The sequence below is a fragment of the Vicugna pacos genome, chromosome 18 (genome assembly GCF_048564905.1).
Source record: "Vicugna pacos chromosome 18, VicPac4, whole genome shotgun sequence".
In the NCBI taxonomy this organism is placed as follows: Eukaryota; Metazoa; Chordata; class Mammalia; order Artiodactyla; family Camelidae; genus Vicugna; species Vicugna pacos.
This window is the reverse complement of record NC_133004.1, coordinates 20,870,847-20,884,407: the sequence shown is the minus strand read 5'-3', so window position 1 is coordinate 20,884,407 and position 13,561 is coordinate 20,870,847. Positions and strand designations below refer to the sequence as shown.

General features: G+C 47.6%; 1 protein-coding gene across 4 annotated transcripts in view; it reads right to left on the bottom strand.

Moving 5' to 3' along the window:
* Positions 1-247: 247 nt before the first annotated feature.
* Positions 248-13,561, bottom strand: part of PDPK1 (3-phosphoinositide dependent protein kinase 1) — a 68,620-nt gene continuing 55,306 nt past the window's right edge. For all 4 annotated transcript variants that reach the window (XM_072942482.1, XM_072942483.1, XM_072942485.1 and 1 more), the window contains 4 exons: positions 12,399-12,616; positions 7,655-7,712; positions 6,495-6,647; positions 248-6,091 (listed from right to left, as the gene is read on the bottom strand). In XM_072942482.1, the coding sequence (XP_072798583.1) occupies positions 5,975-6,091; positions 6,495-6,647; positions 7,655-7,712; positions 12,399-12,616 (546 nt within the window). In that variant the 3' untranslated portion in view covers positions 248-5,974. The remainder of the gene's footprint in view (positions 6,092-6,494; positions 6,648-7,654; positions 7,713-12,398; positions 12,617-13,561) is intronic.

The window sequence follows — 13,561 nt, the reverse complement described above, 5'->3', positions numbered from 1 at the left end:
ACGCGGGAGGCGGAAGTTCCGGTCCGGAAAAACGGCCGGCCGTGCCCCCTTCCGGCCGGAGCCTGGCGCTGCGTGGTCCGCGACAGGGGGCGGTGGATCCGAGACTGTAGGGTTTGAGAAGGGCTCGCCGGCCGCCGCCGGGAGCGTGCGGTGTCCGGACGCCGGATTCCTGGCCCCGAATCCAGGTAGCCCGACAACGCCCGACCCGCGCCCTGGCCAAAGGAAGAGAGCTACGTCAGTGAACGTCTACACTCTACATGCTTTTTTATTACAAGACTACCGAGCATACGTGGAAAATTCATCATCCGGTAACTACATCTAAAGCACAAATATCTGAAAAAAAGAATAAACAGATTCATTAAATTATGATATGATTAAATCATCGACCAAATAGAAAATTTATATAATAAAGCCAGAAAAAAAGTTGTAAAATATAGTTTACAATAATTATTCACATTCAAGGCTGTACATCAATACATACAACAACGTGGCCCCGAACATGAATTCAATCCAAATTCATATATTAGATTTTAAATAACACAGACTGAACTAGAGGCCAACAATAGCCAGCAAATAACCTTATATAAGAATAAAAATACAAAAGTGTATATCCTAATATCATTGCATTATTTGTTTTCATAAGTTTTTTTTCTTAATTTTTGCTTTGCCTGTACATCACAGTTACAGCTACAGACCAGGTAGAGAATATTACACGTTCTAACTGACTGCCACCAACCTGAAAGACAGCTAACGTACTATTTGATTCATCCTATTTTGTGTTAAGGAACAGCTACAGCAGCTCTAAATATTGCAAAAAATTTAATTTTGTCAATGTCCAATCAGTACTTACGATCGTGATAGAGGCTTTTCACCAGCAAAATGACCCCTATTCAGTCACTCAGCCAGACGGGTTAGATTAGGGTGGATTACACAGCTAAAAAAGGTGTGCCTTTTGTAAAAGTTCTCTGTACATAAAGTTTGGTATTTCTTCATATCGAAGAAATGAGTTCTGGAGGAAATTCAGGTATACATGTAGGCTAGTTCAGTTGCCCACCAAGGCTGTCTGAGCTACAGATAAAACTGCTCTTTGCTGGAAGAGCTTTCTCCCCAGACCGGTTCTCGAGGCAGCCTGATTTACAACCCTGCAATCTTGAGCCAGCAGCCTGCACCCCTTGGAGGCTCTGGGAGTGACTCCTGCCCTGGTTTAAGGCACTTGCCATGTAGGCTGCCTAAGAGGGAAGGACCACACCCACTTGAGTCACCATCAGTTCATGTTACGTTTGGATATGAAAAGAAACAATATGGAAAAACGCATATGGCAACATCTCCAAGAATAGTACCTTCACCATGCTCGCAGGGTGGCTGCAACCTCTGCAGTCTGGGCAGTAAGCATCCTCAGTCTGTGGACTGACCAGGAGAGAGGGGGTCTTGGAGTGTCAGGGGAGGGGAGAAGACCTAATTCTGCACAATCTGGCCATCATCTCTGGCATAATCAAGTGGCATGGAGCATGGCACCTAGAAAAATTTCTCATGCATCTTTTCCCTCAGAACTGACAGACCCCAAACTAAAGTGGGAAAATTAAGAAAGAAACCAAATCTGGGTTGTCTGGACTTAAAGATAACTAGGCAACCTGCAACACTATGGGCAAGAGGGTAAGAGAAATCCTTAAATCCTTATCAGCCAGGGCAATTACATTCTACAATGGAAAAACCTAGCCAGTGTGCTCTACTGTACTAAGATGGCCGGAGTCCCTCAATTTGAAAAACATTGGGGAGGTGGGAGCGCAGGCCAAATACACTTCTATAAAATCCAACTGTCTACATGGTTGTTCAAGTAGAGTCTTTGTTCTTTTACTGATTCCAAATGGCCTAAAGTACTTTCTGAGTCTATAAACTTAATTACAAATCATCCACTAAGTATGTGGCAAGGTCAGTTCAACACTTTATCTCTGCTGACTGTGCAGATGCAAATTCAGTACCATTGTGGACACAAAGTAGATTCTGAAAATATCACCAAGCACTTGAAAGCCACAGCAGCAGGGATGGGAAGGTAACATGCAAGCATAACCAGATTCTTTCCATGAAAATAAGGAAATCGGCTTTTGGAAAAATCTGTCACAAATGGCCACCAGTAATAACATCATTTTAGCATTTAAAAAAAAGAGAGCAAAAGAGAGCGAGAGAGAGCGAGAGAGAGCGAGAGAGAGAGAGTGAGAGAGAGCAGTCTTATTCAAACATTCTTGGGAACACACAACTCACCAGAAATTGATTTGTTCAGAATCTGTAGGACACAGCTAAGGAAGTCCTGTACTGGAACTCTGAGCATCTGAACATCAGAGCAAGACAGAGGAAGAGAGTCTATACTATCTTTAAAATGAACAAACTCTTTGACCCTAAAATACCACTGCTAGGAATCTGGACAGGGCAGGGCAGGGCAAGGGGAGGAGATCAGAGTTAAAAATCAAAGACTTATAAGGATATTCATTACAGCAGTTTTTAAATAGTGAAAAACCAGAAACCATCTAAATGCTTTAGAGCAGTAAAGTGATCAGATAAATTATGATAAAAAAATAACCATTACACTCTACAATCATTAAAAACAAAGTTTTTGAATTTTGTTCATGACGTGACATTAAGTGAAAGAAGCTGGATGCAAAATGGTATATGTTGTATGTTCCCACTTAAGTTACAAAAGCAAACACGTGTGCGGGCAGGGAGGCAAGGGTGGCAGGCTGTGCACCAAGAAGGTCACAGTGGTCTTTTCTGGGTGCTGAGCCTACAATTGATTTTTTCAGGAAACAAATGTTTTAATAAAGTACTAAATCACCCAGAGCCCCCTGTCCTCGGGGTCTGTGCCAAAGGCCATCTCCTGCAATTCCTTCAGGCTCGCGCCACAAACACCACAGGGCTGCCCAAGGGGGATGAGGCAGGTACAGTTCCCAGCAGCTTCGGCATGACCCCAAGAGCCACCTTTCACAAAGCAAGTCTGTGACAAACCTCCCCACAGTCAAGGTTCAGCGTGGCAGGCACACAGAGGTGCCTCTCACAGGGTGGGGCTTCATGCTCCACACAGGGCTGCCCAAAGTGCACCGCCCAGGTCAGGTCCACAGAAAGGGAAGGAAACCACCCCATCCAAACCTGGCTTCCTCGTGTTCCCAAAGAGGCAAGGCACAGTGGGCTGTCTGAGCCGGTAGAGACCCTGACCCTCCTGGCCATCCTCCCTCCCCTCTGTGCCAAGAGTGGCCACATGGTGCAGGACCATCTCTGCTTGACAGGTGCTGGGTTTGGCATTACACCTGTCCTTAACCTCTCTCAGTAAGATACATACTCCTGGACCTATTAAACAAAAGGGCATTTTCTTTCTTACCTTGGACAAATCCACATTTCTATATATTTCTAGGTATGCCTGCGTGTGTGCATAGACTGACACCTACGTGCACATCTTAGAACATAAGGCACCTGCATGCCAGGATAATGGCTCAAAGGATGAGTTGGATAAAACTAAAGTTGACATGAATAAGCATAGGGTAAGAGTATGTAGGGGCTTCCAAAAAGAGAAAGAAAGAAAAAAAAAAAAGGAAAGAGAATTCTGAGTGAGTGGAGAAAGGTGACCCACAGAGAAGGGCTCAGCTGTCACTGGCTCAGGCAGAGCAGTCACTTCAGCTCTGCCAGCTGTGAGCTCAACCTCGAACCCCTTATTCTCTGGTTTTGGAGGTTAAGATGGAGCTTGTCGGTTAAGCCCAGGAGGTAGTGGTGTGATCCAGACGGAAGAATGCGACAGATGAGTCGTGTCTCCCTGAGCAGCCCAGCTGAGCGCTCCTTTTAAAGCCAACATCAGGTCTGCTTGTTTCCCTGTAACCAGACACCCAGGAAAGATGCTGTGCACTAGCGGCCTCCCAACTCTCCTAAATGCACATGCGCAGACGCGGACGCTCTGACAGGAGTGAAATATAAACACAGGAGTACCCCTGAAATCAAAGTCCTGAAAGAAAGGGTCAAGACAGACTCACTTTTTGAAAAGCAGGTGAACACAGGCAAAGCTTTTCCAAAGTGAGAGGACAGAGGGGCCTCCATCTACAACCACATGCCCAGGGCAGTGCTCTGGGACGCCCCAAGGGCAGGCATGCCCCCCAACACCTTGGCATCCCCAACACACGCAGCGCACACACGCACACACTTGCTCTTGTGCAGCTCTCGCAGAGCAGAGAACAAGGCCCAAGCAGAAACCACTGGCCAACCTGGCTACCACCTCTGCTCCCACCCAAACTCCTCTCCCTACCCAAACACAGTGGAATTCTCCACATCTGCATGTTTTTCCCAACTTAAGAGCCACTATTATCACTGAAACAACTTAAGACATCTTTCCTCTCAGTTTGGACCACTGGTTACACAGGGTGGTGGATGGTTCGAGATAGGACATGAGGGCAGGGAAGTAGTTGGGATCTTATCTGCGGGAGCTTTTTGTTGGCGCCTTTGGGAAAATTATAGGAAATGGCAAAGTCACTCCTCCCCTGGGGACAGAAACTGGTCTGTGAGCAGCAGCCTGCGGGTGGCAGTGCTCGCTCCTTTCCCGCTGGGACAACCTGGGCAGGGAGAGGAATGGCCGAGCCCCGCCAGGCTGACAGGAGTTCTCTCTGTCCAGGGAGCAGCAGCAAAGAAAATCAAAGGACTAGTAAGTCCTGGACCACCCTTAGTACAGAGCAGGGTGCTGCCACAAAAAAAGCTAAAGGAAATCACCCTGCAACTGGAGGAGAGACGGCTGGGGCTCGGGTTCAAGTGTGGTTATTTCTGCCCCTCATGCAAGGTTAACACTTGTTTCCAGGCAAAGTCCATCTGATGGGGACCAGATGACCTGGCAACACAAGAAGGCTTTTAGATTTTCACTGTGGATGTGTGAAAACGCTCTGAGTTAGACTACAAGAGTTAGGGCACAACGAGGGTGTGTGGGAGCCAGCCCTCCTCCATGCCCCTGGCTGTGAGGGAGGACAGCCCAGTCTGCAGATACCAGGCACCCTCAGGGCCAACTTACCCTGCACACCCCACCTTTCAAACCAGAGGGGCTGTCAGCTCACACTCCCCTACACGGGGGCCACCAGGCCCGTCTGCCCCACTGCCCTGGCCCCACACGGGGTGGGGGGGCACGGAGCCCCATCACCTGGTGCACTTGGCACTCAGTGGGCCCAGCGCTAACAGTGCTCCTTCCAGGCAGGCACTCAGTTTCTGGCCCCAGGGGGCAACCCGCTCAGAGGGATGGACATCTGAACGCTCTACTGGCCCTCACCTCGGCAGTGGCTCTGTATTTTACCTGGACAGCCTGTTCTACTCCTTACCGCCTGAGCCTGCCTGGCTGACAAGACACGAGCACTCACAGACAGACAGCAAGAACTGCAGACGTCTCGCAGCCAGGGCTACTAGAGGAGGCGAGCATGGGCCCACAGGGATCAGGCCATCAACTAGGGACGTGAAGAAAGGAGCATACGGACAAAAGCCAAGGACCCTCCTGCCCTACAGAGATCAGAAGCCACCCCAGCAGAGTCCTGCATGGCTCCCTGGTGAAGAGTTCCACGGTAATCTGGGGGCAGACAGAGCCCAGAGACACGCCTGGTCCCCTGAGCCGCAGCAGGACTGGCAGATGACAGGGCACGCGATGGAGAGCTGGTGACGCGAGTCTGTCCACTAATCTGGGTGGGAACCAGGCAGACGTGCACAGCACTGGGTTCCCATGGCGAGGAGGGTGCGGGAAGCCTCCACAGAGCACAGAGAGCAAGCAAAGCGACCCTGAATTCCTTTTCGTTATTGGTTTTGTTCTTTGTGTGGTGGGTATTGTTTTTCTTCTTTTCTTTTAAATTAAAAAGCTGCAAGGTTCCGCCGTCTGCGTCCCCCTTGAGATGGCTGGCAGGTGGTCTGGAAGCGTCCCGGGTGGCGGCGAGCCATGCTGGCATATGTCCTGCAGCGAGTGCAGCAGCCGCGGGCATCACTGCACAGCGGCGTCTGGGTGGCTCTGATATCTGTGCCTCCACACCTCCTGGATCTTTTTGCACCATTTGTGAGCATTCCCACTCGGGTCCATCAGGTAATACGTCCTATTCGGCTGCAGAGACAGAAACGTTTAATGTTCTTGAGGGAGTCCCACCACAACCAGCACCTCCACCCATCAGTGAGCAACTGGAAGAAATTGCCATCCTACTGCAGCCGCTGCAAGTACCTTCTGGAAGCACGTGAGCATGCGGAATTTTTTCCCTCCACATATGTGCAGAGATTAAACATGCACGTGATGACCTACACAGCTCCCTTGCATCACTCCTGAACTGAAAAACAAGCATAGGTACCTCCCGGCCCAAATCAGAACTGAGCCACAAACGTGGGAAAGGCGGAGACCACCGCCCCACTCCAGCTGCCCCCTCAGTTCCACAGCATTTGGATGCTCTGAATAGAGGCACAAAGATCCAAAGGCCTCCAACTGCCCTGCAAAGAACCTGTAGGGATAAACTCACCGTGTGGACAAAGAAGGTTTTAAAATTTTTGGCCTCTGGTCGGAGTTCTTGCGACCATGGAATTTCACCTTTCAAGACTTTGTTGACAGGATCCACATAATATAAGTGTGGCCCTTCTGTGAGCAGTAACTGTCGTCGCCGTGCAAATAAACCCTGATGCAAAAAAAGAAACAAAGAAAGAAAAAGGACACTGCTTGTTAAGGCTCAAAAGTGGGTGCTGACAGCACTTATCACTGCCTCAGAGGCTGGACTGTCAGAGGAGCTCCAGGCACAGGGACCACTGCCAGCCACCTGCCCACTCACCTGCGACAGAGGGGCGTGCACACCTCCCTCCTACTTGGACACAGCCCCTTGGGTCAGAAAGAAATGGGAAGCACTCAAGGCCTGGCCTGCCTGCCCTGCTGAGCGGGACCCCAACACCCCTATTCCAGGCTTCGCTACTCTGGTTGCCATGTCGGGGAGTGGCAGCATAGGTAGGTGCACCTGAGGCCAGCACATTGGCTCAGGTCCCTGTCACTGAGCCAGCTCCAAGGAGCCTGTCACCAGCAGTCAGGGCCCTACTATTTCTCATGCCCTCTGCTCCACACCAGGGCACAGGGTTCTGCCTGCTGGCCGGTCACACCACAACCCTCCTTCATGGAGGTTCCCACCACTGAGGATGCATGGGGGTGGGTGAGGCTGAGCATGGCCAGCAATGGAGGCCAGGAGCCTCGACTAAGAAAGGTCCACATCGGCAGAAAGAGAACATTTGTGGTGTGTGATATTTTTGACACAATTCATTTACTTAATATTTTCAAGAGCAATTAGAATGAAGTCATAAACAACTTGCCAGGACTCAAGCAGAGCCTCCTCAACAGGACAGAAACTTTGACCTCAGTGAAGCTAGCCTCAGGGAGAAATCAGAACGCTGGCTCCCCAGTCAGAAATGAGAGGCTGCATTTCTGTCTGCCAAGGCCTGCCATGTAGTTTCAATCGCCTCTCCCGAATGGCTGAAATCTTCCTTACCTATCAAATTTAGAGATGATCTCTTAAAGGGAACCAAGACAGAGGTGCTATGTGCATGAGTTATAGCAGGAGCCTGAGGAGCAAGGCCTGATCCTGAGTGAAAATCAGGAGGAAGACATAGACACACAAGAAGGAGTGGTGGGAATCTAACTTACCTTTCGCTTATCTACTGGACCCATTTTTAGTATTAAATTATTTTCTACAAACTGGTGCCTATAAAAAGAATAAAAACAAGAATGAGACACTCATATAAGAGTCAGAGACATTTATGTCCATGAATGACTGAAAAATTGTGCTGAACACTGGAATTTGACACAACATTGTAAAATGATTATAAATCAATAAAAAATGTTAAAAAAAAAAAAGAGTCAGAGACAGAAATTCTCCAAACTCCTCCCTTCGAAACCAACTTCCCAATGGCACTGTGAACTTTGCTTTAAGCAAGGGTCCCCCTTCAGAGATCCAAACTCACTTCAGTAAAATGAGAAAACTCCAAAAGTAACTTTGCATGCAAGTTCCACTGCTTTATAGAATTTCAATCTGTATTTGGACCAGAGTCCTCAGATTCTAGAAATATCACCCTTTCTCACCTCTGACTCAGCAGCATTTACGGAGGAAAGGCAGAGGGGAGGCAGTGTAGCAGACCTGAGCCCAGGATACACATCCTTGTTACTTTAAACAAAGCTGGGGTGAGACGCAGAACCCCACTAAAAGGGCGGAGGCCACTGGGAATCAACCTCAGGACAGAAACTGTTGTTTTTAAGTTACCTCCTCAAGCTGGGACCTCTGACTCAGTGCTCAGAAACCACTGAGCTGTTCAGAATCACAAATCCCTAAAAGATCCAGGTTGGAAATCTGGTTTGAGAACATCTTATTTGGTGTTTCTACCACAGAAATAAAGCATTTTATCTGAATATGGCAGGAATTTAGAAAAGTTTCAAATACAGGTTTTGATTGAATACACATTATTAGCAAGTCTAGTCCACTTTGATTCCTAGGAGCTTAAAAGAGGCTATTTTAACACCTGCAGGTTCTTTCCTTCGGTTAAAGTTAACACCTACTGCTTTATATTCTGATTTTACTGGCATTCCTGACCTAAGGTTCTACTTCAGAAACACTAAAAAAGCATAAGACAACTGTCACCCCCAACAGTGACAATTTTACCACGTAAGTGTCTGAGCACATCCACCTGCTTTTCCCTGGTTCCTCCTGGGACACAGCACACGTGCTAGAAGGTTGGCCCAGCTGCTGGAGCCACATCCTCTCATCCCCTGGGTCTGCCTAGCCTAAACAACCAGACCAACGCCCACTCCACAAAGCCCTCTGGGCTTACCCACCGAGGTCCCGTAACCAGGGACCTAGGCCCAAGTCAACCGACACAGCATCATATGGGTTTTGAAAACAAGAATAATTTTAACAACAAAAAAAAGTACTGTGACCTTCATGAGGAAAGGCACCATGTTTCTTTTCCCTCTCCAAGTATTTAAAAACTAAACCAACAAACAAAACAAGACTTGAATAAAGAGAAAACAATCAAGATTTCTGAGAAGGAGATGTAACAAGGATCTCCTGCAGCACAGGAGTACACGGGTAAACAACAGAGCCAGACAGAAAGCTCTTCTGACCAACGGGTCCTGCTGTATAAGACTTTCATGTGTATAACACAAGATCTTATGGCAGCTCACAGAGAAAAAAATGTGACAATTTTGAATATATATATGTATGTCCATGTATAACTAAAAAATTGTGCTCTACACTGGAATTTGACACAACATTTTAAAATGATTATAGATCAATAAAAAAAGAAAAAAAAAGAATTTCATGCATAGTAAAGAGTCGCAAGTTGATAATAAGTGGAAGACCTCAATTAAATTATACTGGGACCATTTCAGAGCACAGCCACCACCAGGAGAGCTGAGCGAGTCCGTCAGAATCCCAGTGCAGCTCTGCTGACCACCTCAGGAGAGTTCCCCACGAGAGGCCTCTATGCAGCTGAGGAAGGACCAGGGGACCACAGCCGCTCTGCTCTAAAATGCCATCTTTCAAACCTTCAGGTCTCGGGATTCCTTTATACTCTTAAATGTTACAGAAGATCCTAAAGAGCTTTCCTTTATTTGAGTGAGATTCACTGATATTTATGTATAAGCAATTAAAACGGAGACATTTTCAAATATTTAATTCATTAAAAAGATAATAAATCTATTTCATATGAATATAAGTAATACTTTAAAAATAACTTCTTTCCAAAACAAAGACAATGAGAAGTATGACACTGCTGCACATTTTGCAAATCTCTTTACTATCTCTCTTCAAAGAAGAGAGCTGAATTCTCAGATCTGCCTCTGCCTTCACTCTACGTGATATGTTGTCCAGGCTGAAGTACATGAAGAAATCAGCTTCACTCAGATAAGGAATTTTAAAAGGAGGAGTATTTTAATAGTCTTTGGAGATATTTGAGGGCATTCTTCTTTGATAAAACACCAAAACTCCACATGTGTAGTTTCTTACAGGTTTGCTGCCATGGGAAATCTGAATTCCCAAGAATGAGTTTTTCAAATTCTGTGACATTAAAAACCCTCAGTCTACCTTGCATTTTGAATGGGTCTCCATCCTTCTATGGTTTTATGGCACCATACACTCGTCATCTAGAAAAGAGTGGCTTACTGAGTTATGGAGATCTTCCAAAGATTGACAAATTTCATTCTACAATATCAACAAATCAATGCATTAATATCGCTTCCTATCGCCTCAGAAAAGTCTCTAAGTACCGGGAAGATATCAAGTTCACAGTGATGGATACAGTTTCCCAAAATTCTAATTTCACTTGAAGGTTTTGATTTTATCACTGGTAACAAATACCGGCAGCTGCTTTCCTCGAAGTGACAGGCTCATTCTGCTCATTTTCCAGAAAAATGTGGGACAAACAGCCAAGTCTGAATAACCATGGTTTGTCAGTCACATCTCCTAGTGAAAACGGTCTTCCAGGAAAGGAGCGGCCAGTCTCTCTCCCAATGCAAACCCTCATGCAGGGTGTTCCTGAGGGAACTGTCACACCTGGGCTGCAGCAGGAGTGCTGTCTGCACGCTTCCCACCTCGCTTCCCACCTCGGTCTACAGCATGCTGACAAAACCAATCATTTTTAATGACTACTCAAGCGAGACTGGCTTCTTTTCCTTTCTTTTCATCCAGTGATCATCTGGCTGTGAAGAACCTGGTTCTCCGAACTCTGCTTGGTGCCACGGCCTGGGTCCGTGATCCGGCACTGCAGTTTAACCCATCTTTGCTCTGGCACCATCAGTGCACACGGCAATACATTTGCTCCAGAACAAACCATGAAATTCAAAGGGGTGCTCAGCACTATCTGTGCTTTCTGCCAAGCACTTGGGTAAAAGAACATCTTTCCTCGATGGTAAAGTTGGGGTGAATACCAGACAAATCCAAACAAAGTGGCGAGTCTAGTCCCATCTGTAGACTCATTCACTCATAAGGCAAAAGTACAATTTGGAGGTAGACACACCAACTCACTCTCTGAGTCTGCAGCCACATCTTTAACCCAGCGAGTTACTGTGTCATGGGGGACAGCAGCGCTGGGCCTCCTCCCAGTGACTTGCACCCCGCACACTCAGTGTTGTCAATGGCCTGAAGCTCCTCGACCTCCCAGCTCCAGTGGGGCTCCTCCCACCTCCACACCTGACTTCCCTGTACAGTGCTTTATAGTGGATTTCCAATGTTTGGCCTTGAAAAAGCCCACATGTACATTTAAAATACTCAATTCCTTTCTCTTAAGAACTCAGAATGCTCAGTCTCTAAATGATGCCGCAACTTACATGGCACCAAAATAACACGCAAAAACCTTCTCTTCACAGACACAACACAGAAAGGTATTCACATCTATAAAGCCAGGAAAAGATAGCTTTTGTCCTATTTCTGTATCACTTTTACAGTTTTGCCCAGTTTCTGTGGAGTAGACCCCTCCCTTCCGTGAGTCAGAGAACTCAATGTCTTCTCTTTAGCATCTTTATCTTTAGACTTAGGCAGTGCCACTCTGGGTAGCAGTACAAGTGCTCCCACATTCTGGGGTCCTCTTTCCCTCAAATCCTCCTTCCTCAACATACTGCCCCACCCCACCCCACCCCACTCGTGCAAAAGGTGAAACCATCAAAAGGCATGAAGAAATTGTCAAGGTAAAGCACTTCTCAACAGGACCAAGATGGAAAACAGAAAATAAACACATAACCAGGCTTGACTTTGTGAGAATTTACAACTTCCAAATAAAAAACAGCCACAAACAGGATGAAGAGATAAACTGAAGAAAAATGCTTGCAAAATTAACAGAAATACTGTTCATATCCATGGCTCTGAAGTGTCAATTTTTTTTAAAAAGATGCAAAACATACAAGAAAAATAGTCAAAAGTATCTCAAAATATAAACACAAATGGCCAATGAACATAGATGTTTGCCTCGACAAGTATACAAACTCCAGTTCATGTGAGCCCATTCTGAGAGCACTGAAACACTCAAGGGCAGGCAAGGTCATCAGGAAAGTAGGTTGACAGCAAACACACCAGAACACCCTGAATGTCTCACCGAGGGCAGCGGTTATTTAAATCATGATAAATTCATATCCGAACACAGATGCTGGCGTGCCTGCATGCCGACCCCCAGGGGCTACAGCCCTGAGGGTCCCAAAGCCACTCACCACAGGCTGACCCTCCCAACACCCATTTCCAATTGGACACATTGAGGCAGCTGGGCAGGTGGGAGGGTGCAGAGCCCTGACAGGTGGCAGTGACAAAGCCAGGTGCCCCGCTCTCTCAGTCACCTCGTCTGGCATTTCTTTCCGAGCGTTCGACCCTGCATTTTTAAACAGAGCACTACTTCCATCTGTAAGTTCTTACCAAGGGTTTCCACTGGCCTGCTTCTCCAATAACAACCTCTTCTCATCTTCAGAAAACTGTAAGTCCAGCTCAAAAGAGTTAGTGTCCAGGTCGTGGATATACTGCTCGATGTTGCTGCCTGCCCTCTGTGGAAGCCCTGCATCCGCAGCTGACAGGGAGTGGGAGGAGGATGATGAGGACACCTGCATGCAGCCAAACTGGCTCAGGAGATTGTCGTACTGCACAGACAAGAGCACAAAGTGAGAACTACGCCTTAACTTTCCCTCCAACCCAAAGCTCTAGACACTCTCTGACCTGTCAGAGCAAGCGCACACCCGAGGTCCTGAGGGCCCTGTGGGAGACAAGCCTGGCTCTGTTAATGCTGGTAAGTGCGGGCCAGCTCCAGTTTCTCCTCTGCTAGACAGCTGGCCACCAGACTAAGGGCTGGATCCTGCTTGCTCTGGGTCCCCTTCTGATGGGAATGTCAGAAGATGTTCGCTCCAGAGAGGAGCTTATCCTCAGTCTTCATCTCCAGGAAGGGGAGATCAAGGACCTGGAGCCTGCTGAGCCCTGGAGGATTGGGACCCTGTAAGTCAGGCGCCCTCCTCCTTTGGCCTCATGGTTCCAAGTTTCTGAGTCCAGTCGTCACAACTTCCAATTTGACTAACTGAATTCAATTAAAATATGTATATTCCTTTTAATCGCAACAGATTAATTAAGCTTGATGTAAACAAAGTTGCCTGCTATTCTAGAGAAAACTACATACCAGTGGTAACACAGAAAATGGAATTACTCACAAACATGCCAAACGGGCACATGCGCTCCTGGGGCTGACCAGGCCAAAGATTCCCCAGAAAAGGTGTGGGGAGGAGTGGTGTCGCCCCCACCAGGCCACAGGCCCCACACCAGAGCTCTGCTGTGCCAGTGGTGAGAGAAAGGAACAGATGCCATCAGACGGCCAAGACCAGAGCACAGAAAATCCTTCCAAGTGCCCTGTGGCTCCAAAAAGGCCCTGGCCACCACCCACAGAGGCTAGCCCCCTCCTGCAGACCCTGCGCCCACCCTCCTCACTTGTCGCCCAGAGCAGCCTTCTCCCAGGTGCTCACCCAGTGCCAACAACAGCCTCAGCCTCCCTCACTGGCTCCTGGGTGGGAGTAGCCCCTGGACACTCCCTCGGCCTCTCC